The sequence below is a fragment of the Athene noctua genome, chromosome 1 (genome assembly GCF_965140245.1).
Source record: "Athene noctua chromosome 1, bAthNoc1.hap1.1, whole genome shotgun sequence".
Classification (NCBI taxonomy): domain Eukaryota; kingdom Metazoa; phylum Chordata; class Aves; order Strigiformes; family Strigidae; genus Athene; species Athene noctua.
In genome coordinates, this window is record NC_134037.1 from 70,149,146 (window position 1) to 70,171,206 (window position 22,061).

A 22,061-nucleotide genomic window follows, 5' to 3' on the forward strand; every position below is an offset into this window, starting at 1 on the left:
GCTGGCACCAAAGTCAGAATAACTTTTTCACCATGAGGACAGACAAGCAGTCAAACAAGTTGCCCAAGGAGGTTGCACAGACTCCTTTCCCTGGAGGTTTTCAAGAGCCACTTGGATAAAGCCACGAGTAACCTGCTCCGATCTTATATCTGACCCTGATTTGAATACAAGGTCAGCCAAGAACAACTCCTGAGTACCCTTTCAACCTGAATGATCCTATGAACCTGATCTTCATGTACCCTCAAACATTTTCTGCCTAATACCTGTGATGGCATAACAGCAAATACAGAAAAGCACATCCTCCAGAGGGTTAACAACAGCACACAGTAGAAAACAGCCTTATGCAGTAAAGAGATATGTGGCACGTAAGAAACCCATTACATAAGCTCAAGGGAGAATCTTTATTTTTGTAATTTCATGTTCTCATTCTTCATCCTTCTGCAAGTTCAGCAACAGGCTATCCTCTCTGGCTTCTTACTCCTAACTGTTCTGCCCATTTGTGCCAGAGATGCTTTGGCATGGACTGGTGAGGACAGCTGCTGGGCCCTAAGAAACATTCCTGCTCCCCCCTGCCCTACCCTGCCTTCCTGGTAAGTTCAGAGTTTGGCTGTGCCAGCAGAAGGGGTGGTAGCTTAGTGTACTTCCTCTGGGAAAATTAGTATTACAAGAGTAATCAACACTAGTACAAAGATGCTAACATAAACAGGTACCTTAAAACCTGGATGACCCCAATCTATGTTATCACTGGAGCAAACTGCTCCACTTGCAGCAGCTTAACTCATTTGAGTGCTGATTTTCCTATCATGTCGAAATCTCAAGGAAAAGGGAGTGTACAGCATTCAGTGTTACAGAAACAAAGCAGCATGAGAAAGAGGGGGAAAAAAAGGGTAGAAGATATGATAGAGAAGTATTTTAGGAAATGGATCACATTACACTACTTCAGTCATCAGTTTTGACTTGTCTTTTATTTCCATCTCATCCAGATTAGTGGAAACACGACCCATTCCCTCCCTGTGGGATGCCACAGAGCAGCGTTTCCTGACTACTCTCAGATATTCCCACGCTCGTTCAAAGGCAGCAGCCCTTGGACTCTTCCTCTGAACATGGAGATCAGCCACATCTCTCCTCAGGCCTCAGCTACCAGGCAGAGGAGTCAGTGGCATGTAACTCCTGTTTATATTTAAACTAAATATATTCATCCATCATTTGAATGCACACATAATTAATTCATACGCTCCTGCTGCTGTGCTTTGGCTAATCCTCCCCTCCTCCCTACCCGGTACCTGACTCATTCTGCTACAAGTTCTCCTCAGCAAGAACGCATGAGAACTAGCTTCCCAAGGAAATGGAGCAACGATTCTCTTCTGGTTTAGAAACTGAATTTCTGCCTGGGGGTCTTCACAGAAGGATCCCCAATATGTGGTGCAGCGCAGATGAAAGGCTCCAGATTCAGCTTTATGCTGAGTTCAGTCTGCGCTGTCACTTCTCCTCTAGGCTTGGCTGCTGGCAGCTGACTGTTTTCTGTTCAGCAAGCCATTACCCCTAGCCACAGTTTTGGTTGCTGAGACCCGCTCAAGCCACACTTCGGATCCAGCATATGTGACCACAAACTGAAGGGTTCACTACTTTCATACTGCTCTGCTTAATGTTAAAGGTGTAACACGCAACTCAGATGTTGCTCTGTTCTTCCAGTTGCTTTGTGCAAGAAAAATGTAATGCAGCAAGATGGTGTATATGTGCACTCAGAGATTATGCACAGTCAGTCAACACACTTTATGTACATGCTACTAGTAACACTGCTTCCCAAAGTGAAGTGAATTCCCTCCCTAGACTAGCAGACCTGATATCCATAATCACTGGGAGCTACTGTCAGTCCAATTTACATAAAGCCCATTTGTTTTGTCAGTTAGGGTCTACGAAATACGGTTCAGCAGCATGCTTGGAGGAGCAAACACCAATACTAATTACTATTGCTGTTTTGATGCTATTTTGAAGTGGGACAAAAAAATCCCTTCTTTCATGCTTTGGCTTCTCCAGCATAAGCACAACACAGAAAAAACAGTGGAATCTTCTCCATAAAAATATGTGGCTCAGTTAAAATAGCTCCTAATCATTCATCTCCAGGGATACACATCCAAGAACACAGGGAAGTGGTATCTTTTCAGTAAGGAAAACAAGTTTCAATGCTTTTTTCCATGTTTTTTTCCCTAAGCATTTCCTCAATACCTCAAGTACTAGCTATTCTTATACCTTTCCCACACCACAAAAAAAAAAAGGCAAAATAAAAGCCAAACAAAATACAAGAGGAATTGCCAGGAATGAGGAGTGCAATCTTATTTCCATGTTTCTCTAATAGATTAGTAATTTGTTGGCAGTGGCTTTGACAGAAAACAGATGGATGCAGCATTAAACACAATGAATGCAGCAGATGCTAGGCCAGCCCACATCAGCTGGACGTGTCAGGCAGCCAAGTCCAAGAGCCCACACTTTTCAAGTGGGTACAAGCCTGGCAAGAGCGGCTGTACAATACTACTGAACAACTCCTCCCCTCCATATCCAAGGGATTTTTGATTCCAACTCCCCCTCGGCAGAGTAGAATTGTACTCGGAGAGACAACATCTCAAATGCATGAGAAAAAACAAAGCAGTAACTGGAATCAGTAAGGAAAAAAAAAAAGTGTAATGAAGATAAAATATGAAAAAGCTTAATAACAACCTGCCAAAGACAGATGTTTGTTCTTACTGCTGAAACTCTGGTCCACTTTGTCCAGGTTTGCTGAACAAAGTGCTCTGATACCTTGCCATTTCTAGGCAAGCTGAAAAGAGGGAAATTTGAGAACTACCTGTTAGTTTTGCTCTCTGCTTTAGAGGCACAGGTCAGATTCACAGTATTAAAAATAATATCTTAAAATAATTTTAGAATTTTTTAGATGTGCACTTAACCATCAAGTTTTTCTTGTACAGATGATTTAAAAGTACTGTTCTGAATTCCTCTGAAACTATTTTACCTCAGGGACTTCCGTAGATACAGTTGATATTTAAGTCTTGACTCCACAGTCTGTTGCATATGTGGGTCTGGATTCAGAGGTCCAGACTCTTGAGATACCTAGGGCATCTCATCCTTAAGATGCTACCACTTTAATTAAAATCTAGAATTAAAATCAGTGGGAGCTAGATAGCAAAGTGCTTTTGTGAAATGAATCCAGCATTAAAGATTACAAAGCACAAATGCTCAATTCATATTACTTTACCACAAACAAAAAGGGGTTTAACTTACTGTTAAGTTCTGGGGTGTTGGTTTGAACACACTGAATAGTGGTTTCTCTCTTTGTTATACCCAAACAGAACAGTTTTACTGCTGAATTCAGTAGGAAAAGTTAGGGAGACAGGATGCATTTCTGACATGTTTTACTGATCCACAGGGAGTTTTCTCTGCCCCAGTCTTAAAAGACCCAACTGACTACAGCCTCCGACTGCTCTCCAGAGTGCATTTAAGGGACATTTTGCTATGGCAGCAGTTTGATGCTCGGGTCATAGACCAGAGCTTCATTAGCCCCCAAGCTAGATGTTGTCCAAATACAAATGAAAGACAGTGTTTCTTTCAGTAATGGCTTCCCTTCTCGCTATGCTTTTTTTTTTATTCTTTGGGACAGGAAAATGCTGGGATTTAATACAAAATTAAAACTAATGTTCTGTGCTGCATGCTCCTGTGTTGTATCACAGACACACAGAAGTGTGGAGCCAAAGCCATTTTTTATTGTTGTAGGAAATGGTTTCACAATATTGGACTAGGTCCCCAGTACAGAACTGCTTCCTGGGAAAATATATTCTACTCTTATTATACATCTAAGTGTCATGTAAACACATGAAAACCAAATAGATCAACCATATGCATGAAACGGATCATTCTGCTCTCATGAACTGGGGGCTAATTCCTCCAATCCAAACTTACTGGTGCTAGTCTTTACTATGGTGAGCACTTCCACTGCAGAGAAAGGACATTAGCCTTGAGCAATGGTTTTCAGGACAGCACACAGTGAAATCTAGCATTCAGACTATAAGCTTAATGTCACAGAATGCTTTGACGCTTATATAAAAATACAAGTTGTCCTGTCAAACTCAGCCTATGTTTAACAATAATCTGGAGGAAGGCCTATGTGAACAAAACACGGAAAGCAAATAAAATCCTGGGGAATTATTTTAGTTTAATAATTTAAAAACTCAGTTGCAACCCAGGTAATTTTTAATATATTTGTTATTTTGGCAATAAAAGGCAAATGGTGTAATGTTATTATATATTCATCACTGCTGGCATGTAATTGTGCTTTGTAAGAGGGTATGTTAAGAGTTGCAATTACAGACTGCTTTCATTAAAAATGAAAAATGCTATTAAAAACTTAAATCCAGGTAAATACATGACTTTGAAATATCACCATCTTCATCCCTGGATTTTATTAATGGTCACATTAGCCTGGTGAAAATGTAGTATTCTTCTGCTCTAATTGTTACCTGTAGAGCTGAAAGTCTGCAGGGCCCTAATTTTATGATGACCAGTGCACAGGATCACCGGTACTCTCCAAGAGCTGGCAGAAGTACACGCTTTTCATCCATCACACTATTCACCAGACCCCTCTGAAACAGCCTGTTAATGACAATGATGCTCATTTTCTTCCTGCCCCTCAAGTTCACTTTTTAATAGCCATTTCTTCCTGACCGCGACCCATAAAATCATTACACAGGCACTTTCATCTACAGAGGGAGGAAAAGAACTGCTGAACTCAAGCAAAAAAGAAAGTAGTATTCGGCGTGTTTCTTAAATGCATTGATTTAGTACAAAAACCTTTCCATTCAATCAGAGTGGATGGCTAATGTTTTACTGCACTTGACACCCACTATTCCCATGGTTCGGAATCTCAACAGCAGCAGTACAGCTGGAAGTCAGGATAGCACATCATAAATCCACTGGATTTTTACCAGTTAAGCTAGTTGCTCACTGTGCAGATAAAAATAAGCACTTGGACAGCATTTTATGGCCACAAAATGCTTTCCAAATAAAAGGAAAGCACCAGTCAACTGGAGTTAGGTAATTAATCTTCACACATGGCTATAAGGCATTACTAGCCCCATTTTACAGTTAAGGAAAGCGAAGCAGAGAAATGAATCTACTTGCCTAAGCTGAAAGATGGTGTAAAAGGCAGAGCCAAAATTAGAAACTGGGAAATCTTGGCTTGTAGCCCTGTGCTCAGAACACTGCAACAAGCACTACTCAGAGATGAAACAGAAAGGAACATTGCGCAGGGCAGCAAGGCTCCCTGCAAACAAACATCAGAACTAGTTCTCAGGAACTCTGGAGACTAAAACAACCATCTTTGCTAGCATGGACAAGCCATCGAGCCCTTACAAAAATTGCTGGCTCCAGTCCTTTTTGAGAATTTTAAGTAAGAAAGCAACAGTAGCAAGTGCTGAAACAGAAAAGCTTCCTTATGTACCTATAAAGAAAATACTGCCCCTTATACATTCTGTGATTTGACTTCAACTTCATTAAATCCCTAAACAGATGCATACTATAAAGGTTATCCATTAAAGGCAAAACAATAGACAAGTTCAAGGTTGTCCAGGGACAGAAACTGTGTATTATATTTTTGTTGTAGTCCTTCACCAATTCTGTCAAACAAGCAAAATAAAAGGAACTGTCTATCTCAGTCTGAAGGGTTAGTTAAGATTCACAAACCGTATGCATTAGAGCTCAATATTATATTCCCACAGTAGCCACTGTATTATTATGCTCGTTAGAAGACTTTAACCCTCACAGTCACCATGCAATTTCAGATTGGCCTTGGGATTTCATCTAAGAAAAGAAGTCCTATTTTGGGATCAGTGTTGTGACCCTTATTCCATGCTTGGTCAAACACAGCCTCATCGCAGAGATGACATGCTTGGGCTCCTAAACAATGGCCCTGGCAATGCAACAGATTCATCATTTTCTTGCTCAGTTTAAGGTCACTATTTTTATACAGAGTAAGGTGCTAGTAACAGAAGCAGCTTTTTCCACAAGGTACAGCTCTACCTCTGGATGACAGTTTTGTTCGTTTTTTTGAGGCGGAGTTCTTCTTTTTTCTTTAAGAAATTGCATACCTACTAACATACATGATACATATATATTTTATGAATATATATATATATATAAATAACATATGTATTACCAGCAAGCATTTTACCTTGTGGTCCATACTGGCTCATCTGAGGCCCATAAGTACCACTTGAATTACTCTGCTGAAAGCTACCGATTCCAGGATGCACTTGGCCTCCAGGTGAGGGGTGTGGTGACATGGAAGGTCCAGTTTGCTGAGGTCCATACTGTGACATTTGGGGGTTCCTCTGTATGCCTGCCATAAAACCTAAATGGAAGACAGTGCCAAAGCAAGAATTAATATTCAGGTAACTTTTTTTTACGTAAGAAATCTTTAACATCAAAAAACCCCAACCCTCTTTAGTTATTTTCAGACTAAAGAATTCAGACTAAACTGCTATTGTTCCTATGAACAGAAACAAACACATCTCCAAGTCAGCAAAGATGTCTCAACAACCAAAACCTGTAAACAAGGCTCAAAACCTTGTATTTGTAGAAGAAAGACAGGGCAGTCTTGCTTAGTTATAAATGGTTGCTGATTTTAAAATTCAAATAGTCTTTAGGAAAAAAAAAATAAAGGCAATTATCTGCATTACCTAATAAGTAGTAGAGAATTTGCCTGATGACCTATGGTGGGAGTATCATAACTTCCAAATTACATGTTGCTATCAAAATGTGTAACTTCAGCATATAGAAATCCACTGTAAATACCCCTATTGCCTACAAACTGTCCAGAGCTACAATTTCCCTTTATACAAAGACTAGTCATACCAGCCAGAAAAAAAAGCCATTTTGGTATGTATTTGTACTCTAGGTCCTTCTTCTGGTCTGTCCCCAGCACACCTGTATTGCATCCTCTCCTTTTTCCCTTTTTATAAATGTATCAATGAATCCCAATTTAATTTAAGGTTCAGAATCTGCAGCAAGAGACCTAGTGAAATGTTATAAAATCTAGAAGCTTCATATAAAGGAACAGAACTAAGCCTATTAAATGGGAGAAGAAGAGGGTTATGTGGGAGGGTTTTTTAAGTTTTCATGAACTTGGAAAAATTCTGCAATCCTGCCCAGGAAACATCTATGCAGGGATGCTGGTTTTCTAACATTTTAGCCTGAAAGGTTTTAGTGCTGCTTTCACTATTGAAGAGGATGTGCCGAGAAGACAGCAAGGGTTTTTTTCTTGTTTCTGGAGGAAATCCACTTTTTTTCTTCTGTTCTGCTTGCATATTAAAGTCCATCTCCTCATTTCTCTGCGAGGCAGAACGCGACTGTACTGAAGGATGGTGTTTGCTCTGCTGCCAGCGGTGGCCTGTGAGCGAGGCCGCTGGCGGCTGGGCCGTGCCCACTGAGGCGGGAGGCACAGCACGCTGCTGCCCCACGGGCGAACACACGCAAGCAAGCTTCCATTTCAGCCATCCTGCAACTCATCCAGGCACCCGTGCTTTGAGGCTGAAAGCAGAGAGCTGAAGCATTATTTACGAAATGTGCCTGTTTTCACTCTTCTCCATTAATTTTAGTGGCATGCGTGTGGGGAGTTGTGAAGCTGAAAGGCAAGAGACACCTCTCCTGGCAGCACTGATTACACCTTTCCTTATATGAGGGAGGTAATAGAAGAAAGGTAAGAGCAAAACCTCCTGACAGTGAGGAGACAACTGGAAGTTTCTGAAGGGAAAATGAGAAAAAGAAAGAAAGAGAAAAGGGGAAAGAGAGGCAAAGACAAGATGTGTTGACAGACAGAAAGAGGTGACAGGAGGAGGGAGAGGTGGCAGAAAGATGACGCTCCCAAAGGGCTGGGGTGTCCTCCCACTGGTTAGCATCAAACATCACACAGATCAAATATTCAATGGCTGATTAATGAAAAGAGGTAATTATTTTCTAAGCCACATATAGACATGTGATCAAACTCATAACTGAAAACACTAAGGTGCTACAGCTCCCACAACCAGGCAGCTCAGGAGTCTCCCTGTGAAGACCACAGCTCCAACAAGCATGTCTTGAACTCAAACCAGTAAGTTTCTCATCCATACTGACACAGTAGGTGACACTGGGTGAATGACCTTCCCCCCTTTTTGAAGGTTGGCCTCCCCATTTGTACACTGGTGACAAAGCACTGTACGGAAGGGGACAGTATCCACCATGTAAAATCAAAAGCTGGTGTGTACTTTACCAGAGATCACGCTTTGACTCTGAACACATGTAAACAGTTCTTGAGCCACCATCTTTGCTATATAGCATACTTATCCATCCACTAAAACCCTGTCAGAGAGAGAACAAGCTCAGTGCCACAGGTTGTAAGGAGAAAAACCAGGACCTGACATGATCTTGCATGCCCCTGTACCCAGTTCTTCCATGCTATGAACAGCTCAACCCGTAACGTGCTACAACTTTAACAACTGCAAGGTTTGGCAGAATATGCAGAGTTTTCCTGATCTTTGTTTAAGCCCCAAGACAAGTGATTTGATCACACCTGAACTGCAAAGTCAGAGCCTGGCACCCGCTCTGGAGGAAGCTGGACCACATGCATTGGCATAGCAAATAACTAAGGGCGAAATAGCAGCTTGGAAACTGGTCTGTACCGGTTGGAAAACCACACTTTGCAAAGGAAAGCTTGTATGACCTTCTCCACTTAGCTTTATTTTGAAACAGACCCTTTGATTTTTAAAATAGTTCCACTCTGCGCACAAATCTTATTACAAAGCCTATGTCTTCTGCTGACAGTGCTGTAACTAATTTAGAAACCTAATACAATCGTATGTCTGTATGAAATAAATGCTTGCATTCCCAACACACATATACCATATATATCACACTCATGGGATCCATTTAAATGAAAAATTTTATACTGGTCACACTAAGTTTTTTATTAAAAAGATAGTAAAGTTACTCCTATATCTAGTACAGAAGTGAGGGTTTTCTGTTCACTGTGGGCCTTTTAATCTATATGAGATAACTTTCCAAACATTGTGCTAGTGATATAGGTTTTTCAGCCCGGTTATCACAGGCAGTACTCTTCTTAACACCACAAGGATGGATGACACATTGAAAAGCTATCATTTGTATGGGTTGTAGTGATTTTTGGTAGTGATGCAGAGAGACTGCTGGGTGTTGAATCTAAGGGAGAACATGGACTGATGTCTAATGGAGAACGTGGAGACCATCAGTCCTACCCAGCTCTGCTGTTGTCAGAGGGGCTCCTGAAGGGACTAGCGTAATAAGTGAAATAATTTTTTCCACTCAAATGACCTCATCTTCAGGAAACTTCTAATCCATTTCTGATGCTTTGGAGTAGACTGTGTGGCTATGTGTATAGTCATAAATAAAACTTGCCAGGACCATTCCCTGGCTTGGTGAGCAGTGTGGCACGCTTGTGTCCATCCAGCTAAACCTTCCCACTCAGTCCTGGTAGTCTTATCAGTATGACTCCTGTGTGCAGTCCCTTGTGCTGCCTTATCCATGCCCTGGGCTGCGGCTCAGGGAGTGCTCACAGGCTTCGGTCAAAAAGATGTCAGGGGGTATGTCAGTAATTCAACAGCAGAGATAACCATGCTCCGGCCTTAGTTTACAGAGATGTAACAAGAATTGAACAAACTCCTTAACAGCTTTTGACATGAGGCATGAGTTTCATCATTCCAGAGGGTGTGAGATCCCTCTCAAACAAGGTTGGCTTTGCTATCTTCTCTTGAGCATGGAGAGGTAAAGAATTAAGGAAAAGAAAGCCTGAAATTCAGTAAGACTATCTGCGCCATATTATCTTGTAACACTCTCTGTATGGTATGCTGAAGCATGGCCTTAAAACAGGACATGTTCCAACTTCCTTCCAGAGAGCAGAAGAGTCATTTCAGCTATAGATGCCATGTGGAGAAGGTAAGATCAGGTCCTTATTGTGATGTGGATTCCATAATAACAAAGAGGAGTCTATGCTCATCTACCTCAGTGAGAGCTCAGTGAACGTTCAGACATCAATCAGTACATGAGTTTGAAGTGTTTCAAATATTTGCAGAAGGCTCAGATGTCTCAGAGAGGAAAGGCGTTCCTGGTCAAGACGTTAACATTCTTGCATCACAAAGAGAAAACAACATCAATTCTAGAAATCTTATCAGAAATGAAAGGGAGCAGCTGGCATACATTCATTTTCCCCTATTTACACACATTTTCCCTAGTGTTCAACTTCATTTTATAACCAATACAAAAAGAAATAAATTTTCTTTGCAGAAAATTAGATCTAAGATAAAGTTTGCTTTTGTAAAGAAGGGAAGTAGGCTTACATTAGAGCTGCACTGGAGTAAAGGTGGTGGAGTGATTCAACAGCCAGACTACATCGGACATGTCAATCTCCCTGACAACAGAGTGGGGTTTTTTGTCTTTTGAATAAACTGCTAGGAAACAGCTATGAGTTAAGACTTTAAAAGCCGCAATGGCAACATGCTCATCAGTAAACAAATCTAATACCTTCCCTTAATATTAGTGATAAAAGAGGTACAGATGATGCTTTACTTGACATCACAAGAGATTACTTACAAAAAACCCCACTTGAGCAGAATTTGGAAAACTAAACTACTTCAGGAGTGGCTGAATAAAGTGAAGTATTCAGAAATTATTTTTATACTACATTTACATTCCTAAAGAATGGCTGTCTTTATTAAAACCCAATTTAAAGTTGCAGAGCCATCTTTTCCTTTTTTTATTTTGTAAATGAAACAGTAGCATACTATTAACAATTAGCACACCATATCTACACATACAACATACATACAAGGTTTAAAAATGTGCAGGTAGCAGCATATTTTTCTTCTTTCTTTTTAGCAAAATATAGAGAAAAAATCATAAAATGGGTGATGGTTATGATAGAAGCATTTCTGCTCCTCTGATAAAGGAAAAGACAGAAATGAAGCCTCTGATGTCCTATACAGTACTAACATCTGGTAAAATACATCATATAGCTAATACCATTTATGATGCCTTTGTAAAGACATTTAAAATCTTGGTTTTCCCTATGCATGTGTATACATAAAACAGATAAACAACAGTAAATTACTAAAGCTTCATAAAATTACGCACTAAGGTTGTCTTAATTATATCTGTACACTGACCAATACAAAATAATCTGTTTGTTGAATACTATCTCCTATCACCCAAATGTGCTGGGTGTTGGTGTAAAATCTGAATTGGATTCTTTTGATATTTTAAAGTCTTGGCTTGAATATGAAAAAAACCTTTCCAGGAAAGCAGGAGCTCAAACACAAAGGGGGTATAACAAGTTATTGCACATCAGCTGGTGGACAGCAATGGTCTGCTGGCAGACACTTAACCCACGGTCACTGAGAGGTCTTTTGATTTAGACAGAAGTGCATCGATTTTCATGAATGAATTAAACCTGAAAACACTTACTCACTTTAAGCTCAGGAAAACTTTGGAGTTTACAATGATAGCAGATCATCATTAAATTACACATTTGATAAATTAAAAATGAGAAAAGATACAACTTGCAATGGTACTTTGTAAAAAAAGAACTTATGTAAGAAAAAATACATCGGGCTATCACCCTTTCAAGAGAGGCATGCTTAGTGACAGAGCATGGGACCAAAACAACTGAGGAACCCTTCTGAGTAAGGAATAAGGAAGTTCTCCTTGTTGAAGGGCAAAGGCTAAAGAAGGGGCTAGAAAGATTTATTACTCTGAAAATCATGGAATGAGAAAAGCAGAAAGAGACTGGATACATACTCTAAATGTCAAATAATTAGAGAAAAATAACATGAAATTCCCTACTTACAAATCATCTCAAAAAAAAAAAAAAAAAAAGTGAAAAGAGATACTTTTCACTACCTACAAGGGAAAAACTTGGCGGGGTGGAGGGCGGGAATCACAAAAAATTTCCAATGCTTGGTATGTTAGCAAGGCACTGGCCAGTACCCTTGAGAAAAAAGAGCAAATGTTTGCATACCCATGACACAGTTTTTGGCAGACTTCCTTTCCTCAGGCAGCCATTTGGATTGTATTTACTATCTCAGGATTTTCACCAGAGAATACAACAGAATTGAGATGGATCTAAAGCAGTGACTCCCAAACATAGCTTGTCTATGGGTAAACAACACCAAGGCAGAAGTGGCAGGGTAAAGCTTAATAAACACACATCAGTATTTTGTGCAGTGGATATACTAAAATTTGGCAACCTGTTAGCACTGCAGGATGCTCAGGAAGATCACAGTTAGACTGAAATTCTCCTCAGCCCACCTGTCTCAGATGGCAAGGACAGCTCAGCAAGTCTTTGGACTGGTGAACTGTGTCTGGGTTTTTGCCCATCTAAACATGTCCACAGTCAGCACCTCAGAGCACTGCGAGGAAACATCCAACTGAACAAGATACACACGTTAATGAAGTGTTTTAGTAATTAAAGTGTTGGTTACTTTGCATAAGCCAGAGATAACCAGGACCCTAAATATGCAACCAGGTTGTCTGCACAGACTGTCAATGGTACTGGAACAAACATGTTCCAATGGTGTGGTCAAACCTGGAGATGAGCGTCTTACAGACTGCAGGAGCCATTGCTTACGAGGGGCCAGATCTACCCGGCCGTAAACTACTTTCTGTCACTGGCAAAGAATGGCATTGTACTTTCCTAAGGTGCTACTTAAAATACACATTAAAAAGAACACAGTGAGAGAGATTTAGATACTCGAAAAAATCTAGGGAGACAAAAATTTGATACAAGTCTAAACAAATAACATCAATGAAGAAAACAGGGAAGGTTTGACCCATGTACCAGAATACAACCCAAGTCAAGTGAAACCATGTGGGTGGCATAAGAAAACTGGTCTCTAGAGCAAGAAGACACAAGATTTCTTTACATTCAAGATACTCCAGCTCTTATTCTCACTTTCCAGAAGCCAGCCTCACTAAAACATGCCCAGCTGGACTGATGACAGCACATATGAAACCACCTACGTTTGTCATACATGGAACATCCAACTTAGAAACATACACTACAGGGTGATGGGTTGGTGAGCATGAGTAGATCAGCTCGCAGTGTCATCTCATTCAGATGATGCAAATACTAATTCTCAATATACCTGACCAGTTAATAGGCAGGAAAAAAAAAAGAAAACCCAGAGAAATGAAACACCTTTACAAACAGATGGCAAACAAGAATCTGATCCATATTTAGCACTGCTAAATTACAGCACTGCACCAATACAACATCTTTGGATGATTCTGGTATGAACCTGTTAATGTGTCCGAAGCCACAGCACTGGCATGGGCAATGCTCAGGTATTGAACACGCTGGATCTTTGCCAATATCCCTGGCATCAAGAGAACACTTCTGCTGACAAGCAACTTGGGCAACTGAAGGGTAGCAGCATAAAAAAAAATGTACTGAGACCACTGACATAGGACAAATTAAGAGGCTTATTCTTCAGTCTCTAATCAGAAGGCTAATAATCTTCTTGATAGTTAGATTTTTACTCATATAAAACTCCCCCAAAATTTTTAAATCCCCATTGCTTTCTGCAGTCACAATCTGCTTTTTTAAAAGAGTCCTGAAGAGTTTTTAGGAGAAAGTTCTTTACTGTTTTCCCACTAACCATGAAAGAAAAAATAAATTAATTTCTACATTGATCTCTTTTTTCAGCCCACATAAAACCTTGTTGTCTTCTCCAAGTCCATCAGGGTGCCACTAAAAATATCTGAAGTTCTCTGGGCCAGAGTAACAGTGACATGGTTTCCCTCTGGTACTTGGACAATTTATTTTCATGTTGGCATTTGCTAGTATCTGCAGAACAACCACAACATTTCTTCACACCCATTCAACAAAGGATGCTTCTTTGCCTATGTGAAACAGTAGTTATGGAAAATATCACCTTGGCAAAACTGAGGCTTCATACAAAGATCACTGCAGTATTTCTCCTTTTCACAGAAGTATCAATGTTCTGTTTAAGAAAAAGCACTGGGTTGTTTTTATTTTTCTTTAAAAGTATTTTCTTATTATGCTTTAATATCTATCTTGCAGTCTCCTCACTGTTTATTTGTCTGACTGCTTCTCTTCACAATGTGAATAGCTTTGGGGAAGATGGAAACTAATGACCTAGCTAAGGTTTTAACCCAGACCCCCTAGTGTTTTACCAGCTGTGCTATTAGGTTAACTGGCTGAATCTCCTCTGCTTTTCTCTCTGATATTACAAAACCCGGCCTATGTATAGCACGCAATAATGTTTAAATTTTTCCCACCCCTAAACCTCCCTCTGCTACTGCCTAGCCTTGAAATTCATATAATCTATCATTGATAAATTAGAATCTGGGGAAGGATCAGACAGATTACCCAGATGGTAGCTGGGGAAGAAATATCCAAGCTTTCCTAATGCAAACCTTGCGTAATGCTCTCTGATGTAAATTTTAAGTGCTATATTGAGGGCAGAGAAGGAAAGACATTTATGGAGATGTTGATGCACACACAGAACAAAAAAACCATTGCTCATCCACCATCTTACACATAAGTTATTACTGTAAGATACCTTACACAAGATGCTTTTACTATGTTGCTTGGAAAATCAGGGTAATGGTGAATTGCAGCACAAAAGCACCCCACCCTGCCCACACAGTTGACCCCGAAGTGAATCCTCAGTTTCAGTAGGTAGCTTGGGCTGCTGGAATTAATCTGAGCAGTAACATGAAAAACCCAAGGAGTCTGTCTGCTTTATACAATCAACATTTGTCTAGGTTTCCCTAATAACATGCATACTTATGAAAATCACGGAGGAGAGCAAAGAAGGAACAGCATTTTTCAATGCATAATGTGCAAGGCCTACAGGCTTAATGGTCTAAATTTCAGGTTTGAAAAATTTACCCTCCCTGGAGACTCCTGTTCAAAGGTTCCATGGATCAACTCAGACCTTCCTTTTCATGAAGTAAATATATTGAATACCATGAGATATGTATGGATTTTGTGGACAAGACTAAAATACATACAATGTGTCTTTTCTGTCTTGCACACACATAAAATAAATCATAATATTTTTTAAAAACACAAAATCAGCGTGGTGTCCTCAGTCCCAAAATGCCTTTGTCTCGGTCTTATTTTACCATGATTTATGATTTGACTGATTTTTCCCTTCCTTTAATTTGCAGCTGTTCCCTGATGAGTGTTTATTCTGCAGTCTTTTGGGATCCTTTGGGATGGAAGGAACTATCCAGTATTAGCTATTAATATATACAGCATATAGATTTCAGCTCACTGCCCTATATATTGACTTTAAAAGACATAAAGGGTCTTAAATCAGTTCTTTATTTTTGGAGAAGCTTTATAAAAAGGTTAACTTAGGTACTAAGGGAGCAGAGTGTCCTGGAAATGATGGTGCTGTTGAACAGGCAGCTCCCAGTTTATAGGCCACGATGCGAAGCCATCCCAGGGACAGGGATCGCACCCAGTAACTTTACATCGAGCCTGGTGACAGGAACATCGACTGTCACTTTGTCAAGTTCTTCATCAGTGACTGCTTCTGGCTTATCTCGCTCCCTGAGCCCAGAGGCAGGGAATCTGATGGCTGCCTAATGAAGTCAGTGGAAACTTTTCTATTGAGAAGTCTCTCTGCTGGCAACTATATAAACTCTCTCAGAATAATTCAATTCTGCTCCCTAATTTCAAAAAGAGAATCCCCAATTTAGTTTAAAAAATGAGATAAAGATTCATCACCAAGTATAACAGGATTTAACATCAGCAAGAAGAAAGCAATGACCAGCTGCTAGTATACAAAATTTACTTGGGAGACCTGACTCTGGGTTTTGATTGTACAGATATTATTATCTACTTCAAATCCTACTTCTGCAGTTTTGCTGTCTCCCAGCATGGCTTATCACATGTAAATCATACCCCTTCCCCCTTTGGTTCTTCCTGCAGATGGCCAATATTGCTATATATTTAGTGTAGGCCACAACTAATCAGATCAACTTAAAGCCGAGACTGGCTGGTATATGTTTGAAATCCAAGTACAGTCCGAAACCAGCATCCTGAAATGGCAACTGATTTTTTTAAGAATTAATCTGGTTTGGCAGAGTAACAACATTTCCAATACTTCTGTGCAAGAAGAGCAGGTCCTCCTGCAATGCTTGAGAGACAGACACAAAACTATTCACTCCCACAGCTCACAGTAAAAACCAGTAATCTTTTATCCCAAAGATCTTGATTACTAATCAAAGCAGACATATCGTAAACTTTTTTCCTGTGCACTGCTACATGATGTAGTGAATAATACAAACAGGTAGAAAAATGGGGGTCTTGGGTGCAATTTCAATTAAAATTGCAAAACCCGCTCATCAAACCACACTACATTTCAGTGCACTTCCACTTTTATAATCGAAGTACAGTGGTAAATATCAATGATGGCCTCACCCTTTTCAAAGACAGTTGATAAATTTAGTGTTCACTAAACTGACAAACTAATGCAGCTTTTTGAGTCACCAAAGAAGTTTAGCACATGGCTCTACTCTGTGGTTCTGCCTTCACATACAGATCAGCTTCTGTATGTTCCTGTGTATCACGTTCCTATTTCATCATGTGACTTGAGATTAAAAAAATATGTTTTACAGAGCTAGTGCAACAGTTTCAACTAAAACCTGCCTTTCCTCCTTATATGATGCACTTTCCTGGTTGTTGACGACACAATTCCTCCAACCTCAGTTTTCTGGGCATGAAGATTTCCTCCCAGCCTGGCACTAAGTTCCTGCGTACCAGCTGGAGCTCAGCTCCTCCACACTGACCCACCTGGAGAATGCTATGTGCAGAAGAGGCACTCAAACATACCTGTGGCTTTGCACTCAGTGCATGTCTCAAGCATCTTTCTTTAAGAGCCTGAAACACTTCAGTCTACATCAAGTAAACTTATTACCAAGTCTGATTTAACCTTAAGTGGTGTCATCGTTAACATGGCAAGCAGAAGAATTTTAATGACAAGAATCATTTTATTCTCTAGCTCCTCAGTGCTCTGAATAGATCCCAAATCCCCAAATGAGAGCAAAAAATGTATTCTCAGGGAAAAAGTCTTTTTAAGATCTAAAAGCAAACTACAGTATCTTTTTTTTTGTTGTTGCAATAAGAATTCTTTGATCTATTTTCTTTCTTCTGGTTTCTTTTTTTAAGAAGAAAATAGATTTCAGGGAAAAGAATCTCTACCATCAAATGTCAGTATTAAGCCATAAATCTGATCAGGAACTGTAGGTGCAAAACACCCGATTGGTATTCTGTGTCTTCCATGCAAGCAAAAACATTTATATTTTGTTAGAAGAAAATACATGACAGTGGAATTTATGTGATGACTCCGTACAAATAAGCATGACCAGAAAACAGTTAAAGGGAAGAAAAATACCTATATGAAATCTAATGGGCAAATTAGGAAATTGTAGTTACAGGAATTCAGTTGCTACTTAGTGTTTATAGAGAAGCACAAAGAGAACATCAAAATGCCTGATCACATCCCATCTGTTACTACCTCTTGCTGGATAACATCTTGGCTGCCAAAAAAGCTATTTAAATTTACTACATTGCAGCTACTGATAAATATCACTTCTGTGAAGATCTAATACTAAATAAGGACTAGATCTGAGGATAAAGCTTACAAGCAGTCATGTCAAAAAGATCCGAATTTTGCTTAGTATAACACCTGTACTCCTACAAGCCTGCAGTTTCTAGTTACTCCCTCTCCCTGTCTGTGATATGTTTTTAACGGAGCATACAACTGTACAACAATCCTCAAAAGCTGGATCATGTCAACAACGGGAAGAAATAAAGCTAGAACAGAAAGAATGACAAAAAAAAAGGAAAAATGAAAGGTACTGGGAGGAGGTGACGGAGAAGAGGAAGGCTACTATTCAACAATTTTGGAGGTGCTTACTCCGGGCACTTTCCACATAGATCTGACAGGCACAGAATGGTGCCATGAAACTGCCTCCAGCAACGGAATACATTTTCCAGCACATCACAGCAGCTGCAACGGCATCAATTCTGCTTGCAATCCATGTCCAAACAGAAAAAGTTCTCAGTGGTCCTATTTCAGCATATCTCAAGGACTAATTAAATCCTCATTACTATCTTCTAATTATTCCAGCGCTCTGGGATTTCAATGAGCAAGTCCCCAATGGTGCATTAGATGAAAAGGGTTAAATAACCTGTGTTGATTTTGAGACTCCAGATCTATTTCAGACCTTTAGCATATCATCAGCATTATCATGAATATTTAACTACGTACCGCTGTGAAAATTATAAGGGGAAAACAATTAAAGATTTTTTAAAAATTAATTCTGACCCATATACATTTGCACTAATAAATAAGGCTTCTTTAAGTATCCCCATTATGAGAGTGCTTGCTAGAGTAATAATGTGAAGTCATTAAGTGTTTCCATTAAATTCAATGGTTTTCAGGAGCTCCCAATTCACTATTTTAATACAAGACTGAAACTTGACGTGTACATACCCAACTGCATAAGCATGAATAATAGTACTTAAAAGTAGGTAAGTTTTCTAAGCTTTTTCAAAATTAGGTAAGGAGCCATTCATTTCTGCAGGGGTAAAAGTGCCTATTTCAACATTATTGTGACACATATTCTCCTATTAGTGTCCGCACTGGTGAGCATTCATATACAGACAGCCATCTCCATTACATTACAAAATAAAGAGAGGGAGTATAAGCTAATGGTCAGGACGAAAGGCTTCTTTTTCACACTGCAGCTTCAAGAAACCGATTTAACGGGTCAACTTTGATACGCTGGGTTTCTATTTGATCCATACAAATAACTTCTAACCCACTGAGCAGTTCTGGCCACTAAGCACATCCTCAAAGTGTGGCTTCCAAAACCCAAACAGATGAGGTAAGTAGGTATAGCTCAATATAGGGACCTCAAGCAACTGTGTACCTCAATTATTTGCCAAATGGTTATGACAGCTGTGGTATCACCACTGCCCTACCTCTGGGGGCTGATATAACTAAAGTTTATAAAAAGCTTTGACTTCAATGAACGTGAAAAATCAAAACCCTGCTTTTGATCACAGTAAAAAGTCTGGAGTAGCTGTATCAGAAACAAACAGCAAAACATGCATCCCATTTTCGCCCAAAACACAGCAAGTTTCAATGACTACCTTAATTAGTCGTGACTACATTTTCATGTGGTATCCCCAAGTAATGGCAATTGCTGTGATTCAGCAGCAGTTAAATGCACATGCAGGTGAGCAGCCATGACCACTCCTGCTTCTCCAAGAGACTTCTGACTCCAGTCCCACACATACTCCTCCCTCTGTCCCCAGAGCTCTCTGGCTCTGACAGTCCATTAAGGTGTATGGGACTTACTTCAAGTCTCAGTACTTTCAATGTCATGTGAGCTGAGACACAGATTATGCACATAAAAGTACATGCTATTTCTTATTGCCTAGGAAGACAATGTGTGTTGGTACAACTGAAAAAGCTTCATTGATTTGGCATCAAACAATAGGGGCCAGCTACCGACTCTGGGATGAGAATAAACTGGGCTGCCTAGAATAGCATGCTCCATTTATGCTGGCATGGGTCCAAATGTCCTACAGCTTGAGAGGACATGAAAAAATTTAAAATTATTTTTAAAAAGTAAGCATTTTTACACTTATTACAGAAAGTATATAATAAGCTACACAAGAAGCAAGCTAAAGAGCACAAAAAATCCAATCCTGCAAGAAATTCCTATTACTGTATCCACATACTTTACCACTCCCCTCCTTCCACACCCAGAATGTACATGTAAAAATACGCTCACTGCTTCATGCTGCACTGTATGACAGGGGATGTATAGTCTTAGGCAGGCAAACATAAAAATCCCAGCTGGGTGCTGAGTAACCATGGAAAGTAGGGTAAAATATAATCAAATACTTTCATAATAAAATAAATCAGTGTAAACTTAATGGTTCGAGGCAGTGGTTTAGCATCCAGAAGCATTACAGCTCAGACTCCACCTGTCAATCAAGCTTCACAATATCTGGTATATAGAATTTTTTTCAAGTATTGAGAGCAGAGGATTCTGCTCAAGAAACGATTAGTAGTCTTTTGTTCATTCAGTTCTCTCTCTAAACAAGGAAAGAAATGTTATACAAAGTGCTAAAACAAACAACATTACCTTATCCTATGGAGGGTCTCTGGGTTTTTTGTTTTCATTTTCTTTTTTTTTTTCTTTTCTTTTTTGGGAGAAAGTGTATCAGTAAGCCAAGAGTTTAAATTACTGTAACAGATGCCTATGGATCAGGTGTCCTTAGCAGCAACGATTTTCTGCTCAGGTTTTTATCAGTAAATGACAAGCACCTTCCCTTTGAGTCCCCATCACTCCCCCTCCTTCCTTTCTTCCAAGTTCAGTGGAAACCAGTTCAAGCAAGCAAAGGAATCAACTAATGTAACAGCCTTTTTAAAAGGTGAAGTTTTCCATTTCAAAGGAGCCTCTAATCAATGACAGGGCGCAAAAGGGAATGCACGCATGTTTATGCGCGTATAGCACAGACTTTAGAGAAGCTTTGGGGAACATGTTCTGCAAAATCAATATGACCTAGCTAGTTACAAATTTCTTATTGCTGCATGAAACAAATGGACTTCTTGTACAAGCTGGGTCACAAGGATCATGTGTATTACACCAGATTTTGCATATGAAAAGTGCAAAAATTGCAACATTCCCAAACACATTTTCTCTAAGAACACACCTACAATTCTCACCCCCTCTGTATAGAGGAAGAACCAGACTAAATCAATCTGTAAATGTTATTTCTCTCACTGTTATTTACTTGTTTGACTTCCCAGTTACCACAGCTGTCTTCTCTGGTTTACTGTTGAACGCCCCCCTGTCTCTTCCAAACATACAGTGACCCCCAGTTTTGTTCTACAGCAACATTGGTGAGGTTCGACCCTTCCAGCTCTGTCAGACCTGCCTAACTTATCCCCCAAAGCCAGGTGAGGAACACACACTGCAGAAATAATTATTACTGGGCAGTGTAACATTTTGTGCCAAGACCCATTCGTGCCAGTAAATGCACACATCTTTCTGAGATGCTTGGGTCTTCAAAGCCTCAATCTGGTCCATTCCTGCTGCCCTGTGACATTCTATCACAAAGCATCACATACTTGTACTGGGTACTAAGGCCATTCTTTTTTTACCAAACATGTACATTATTCTAAAAAAATTTTAAGGGGAAAGTAAGTCCCTGCACTAACAACCATGTATAAAGAATGACTGAAAAGGAAACATAACAAATGAGATGAGTGTGGAATTCTGTGTTTCATGTTCTCATTAATCAGCATTCCTGGAGGAGGGGACATCCAACACAGAAAACCAGCAAAAATTAAGACTCTCTCCTCTTCTTTGTGAGTCCTCTTAGTTCCTCCTGGATGCTATCCCAGAAATTTGTCATTCTGTGAGTTCAACTTGCTTCACTGTGAGAAAACTTCTAGTATTTATGGTATCCCCATATGGTGCTACTTGGAATATTTCTGGTAGCAAGACATTTTAGGAGGGGCATTTCATAAATAACTCCATGTTTATCACAGTTATCATGTGTCTGTTTTGCAAGCTTGTCACTGGCACATGTTAACCACTGCATGGACAGGATGCCCAGTTTACAGCAGTTGATTGTATGTATGGCCACGCAACAAAGCTGTGAACTATCTTTCATGAGCTAGGGAGGAAGAAGACGAAAGAAAAAGGGCTTAAAGTTTATAAATGGTAACATTAAGAAAAAAACCCCACCTCTGTTTATTTTTGCAAGCACTTGCTAGGAAGCACCCTTTTAGGACAGTGCTGTTGCCTGCAAGGTTTTCCATTCCAAGATTTCCAAATCTTTGAACCATTTGACCTAAATAGTTGATTTCCCTTTATATTTAAAGATATTTTTATTCTAGAACTAGCTAGAGGACAAGCTATTGCGTCCGAGCAAAGACATCAGAGAT

At 39.8% G+C, this 22,061-nt stretch overlaps 1 protein-coding gene across 5 annotated transcripts in view; it reads right to left on the reverse strand.

Moving 5' to 3' along the window:
* The window catches only part of ARID1B (AT-rich interaction domain 1B), a 334,209-nt gene that overhangs the window by 62,375 nt on the left and 249,773 nt on the right, over positions 1–22,061 (reverse strand). For all 5 annotated transcript variants that reach the window (XM_074896513.1, XM_074896515.1, XM_074896516.1 and 2 more), the window contains one exon: positions 6,218–6,397. In XM_074896513.1, coding sequence (XP_074752614.1) covers positions 6,218–6,397 — 180 coding nt within the window. The remainder of the gene's footprint in view (positions 1–6,217; positions 6,398–22,061) is intronic.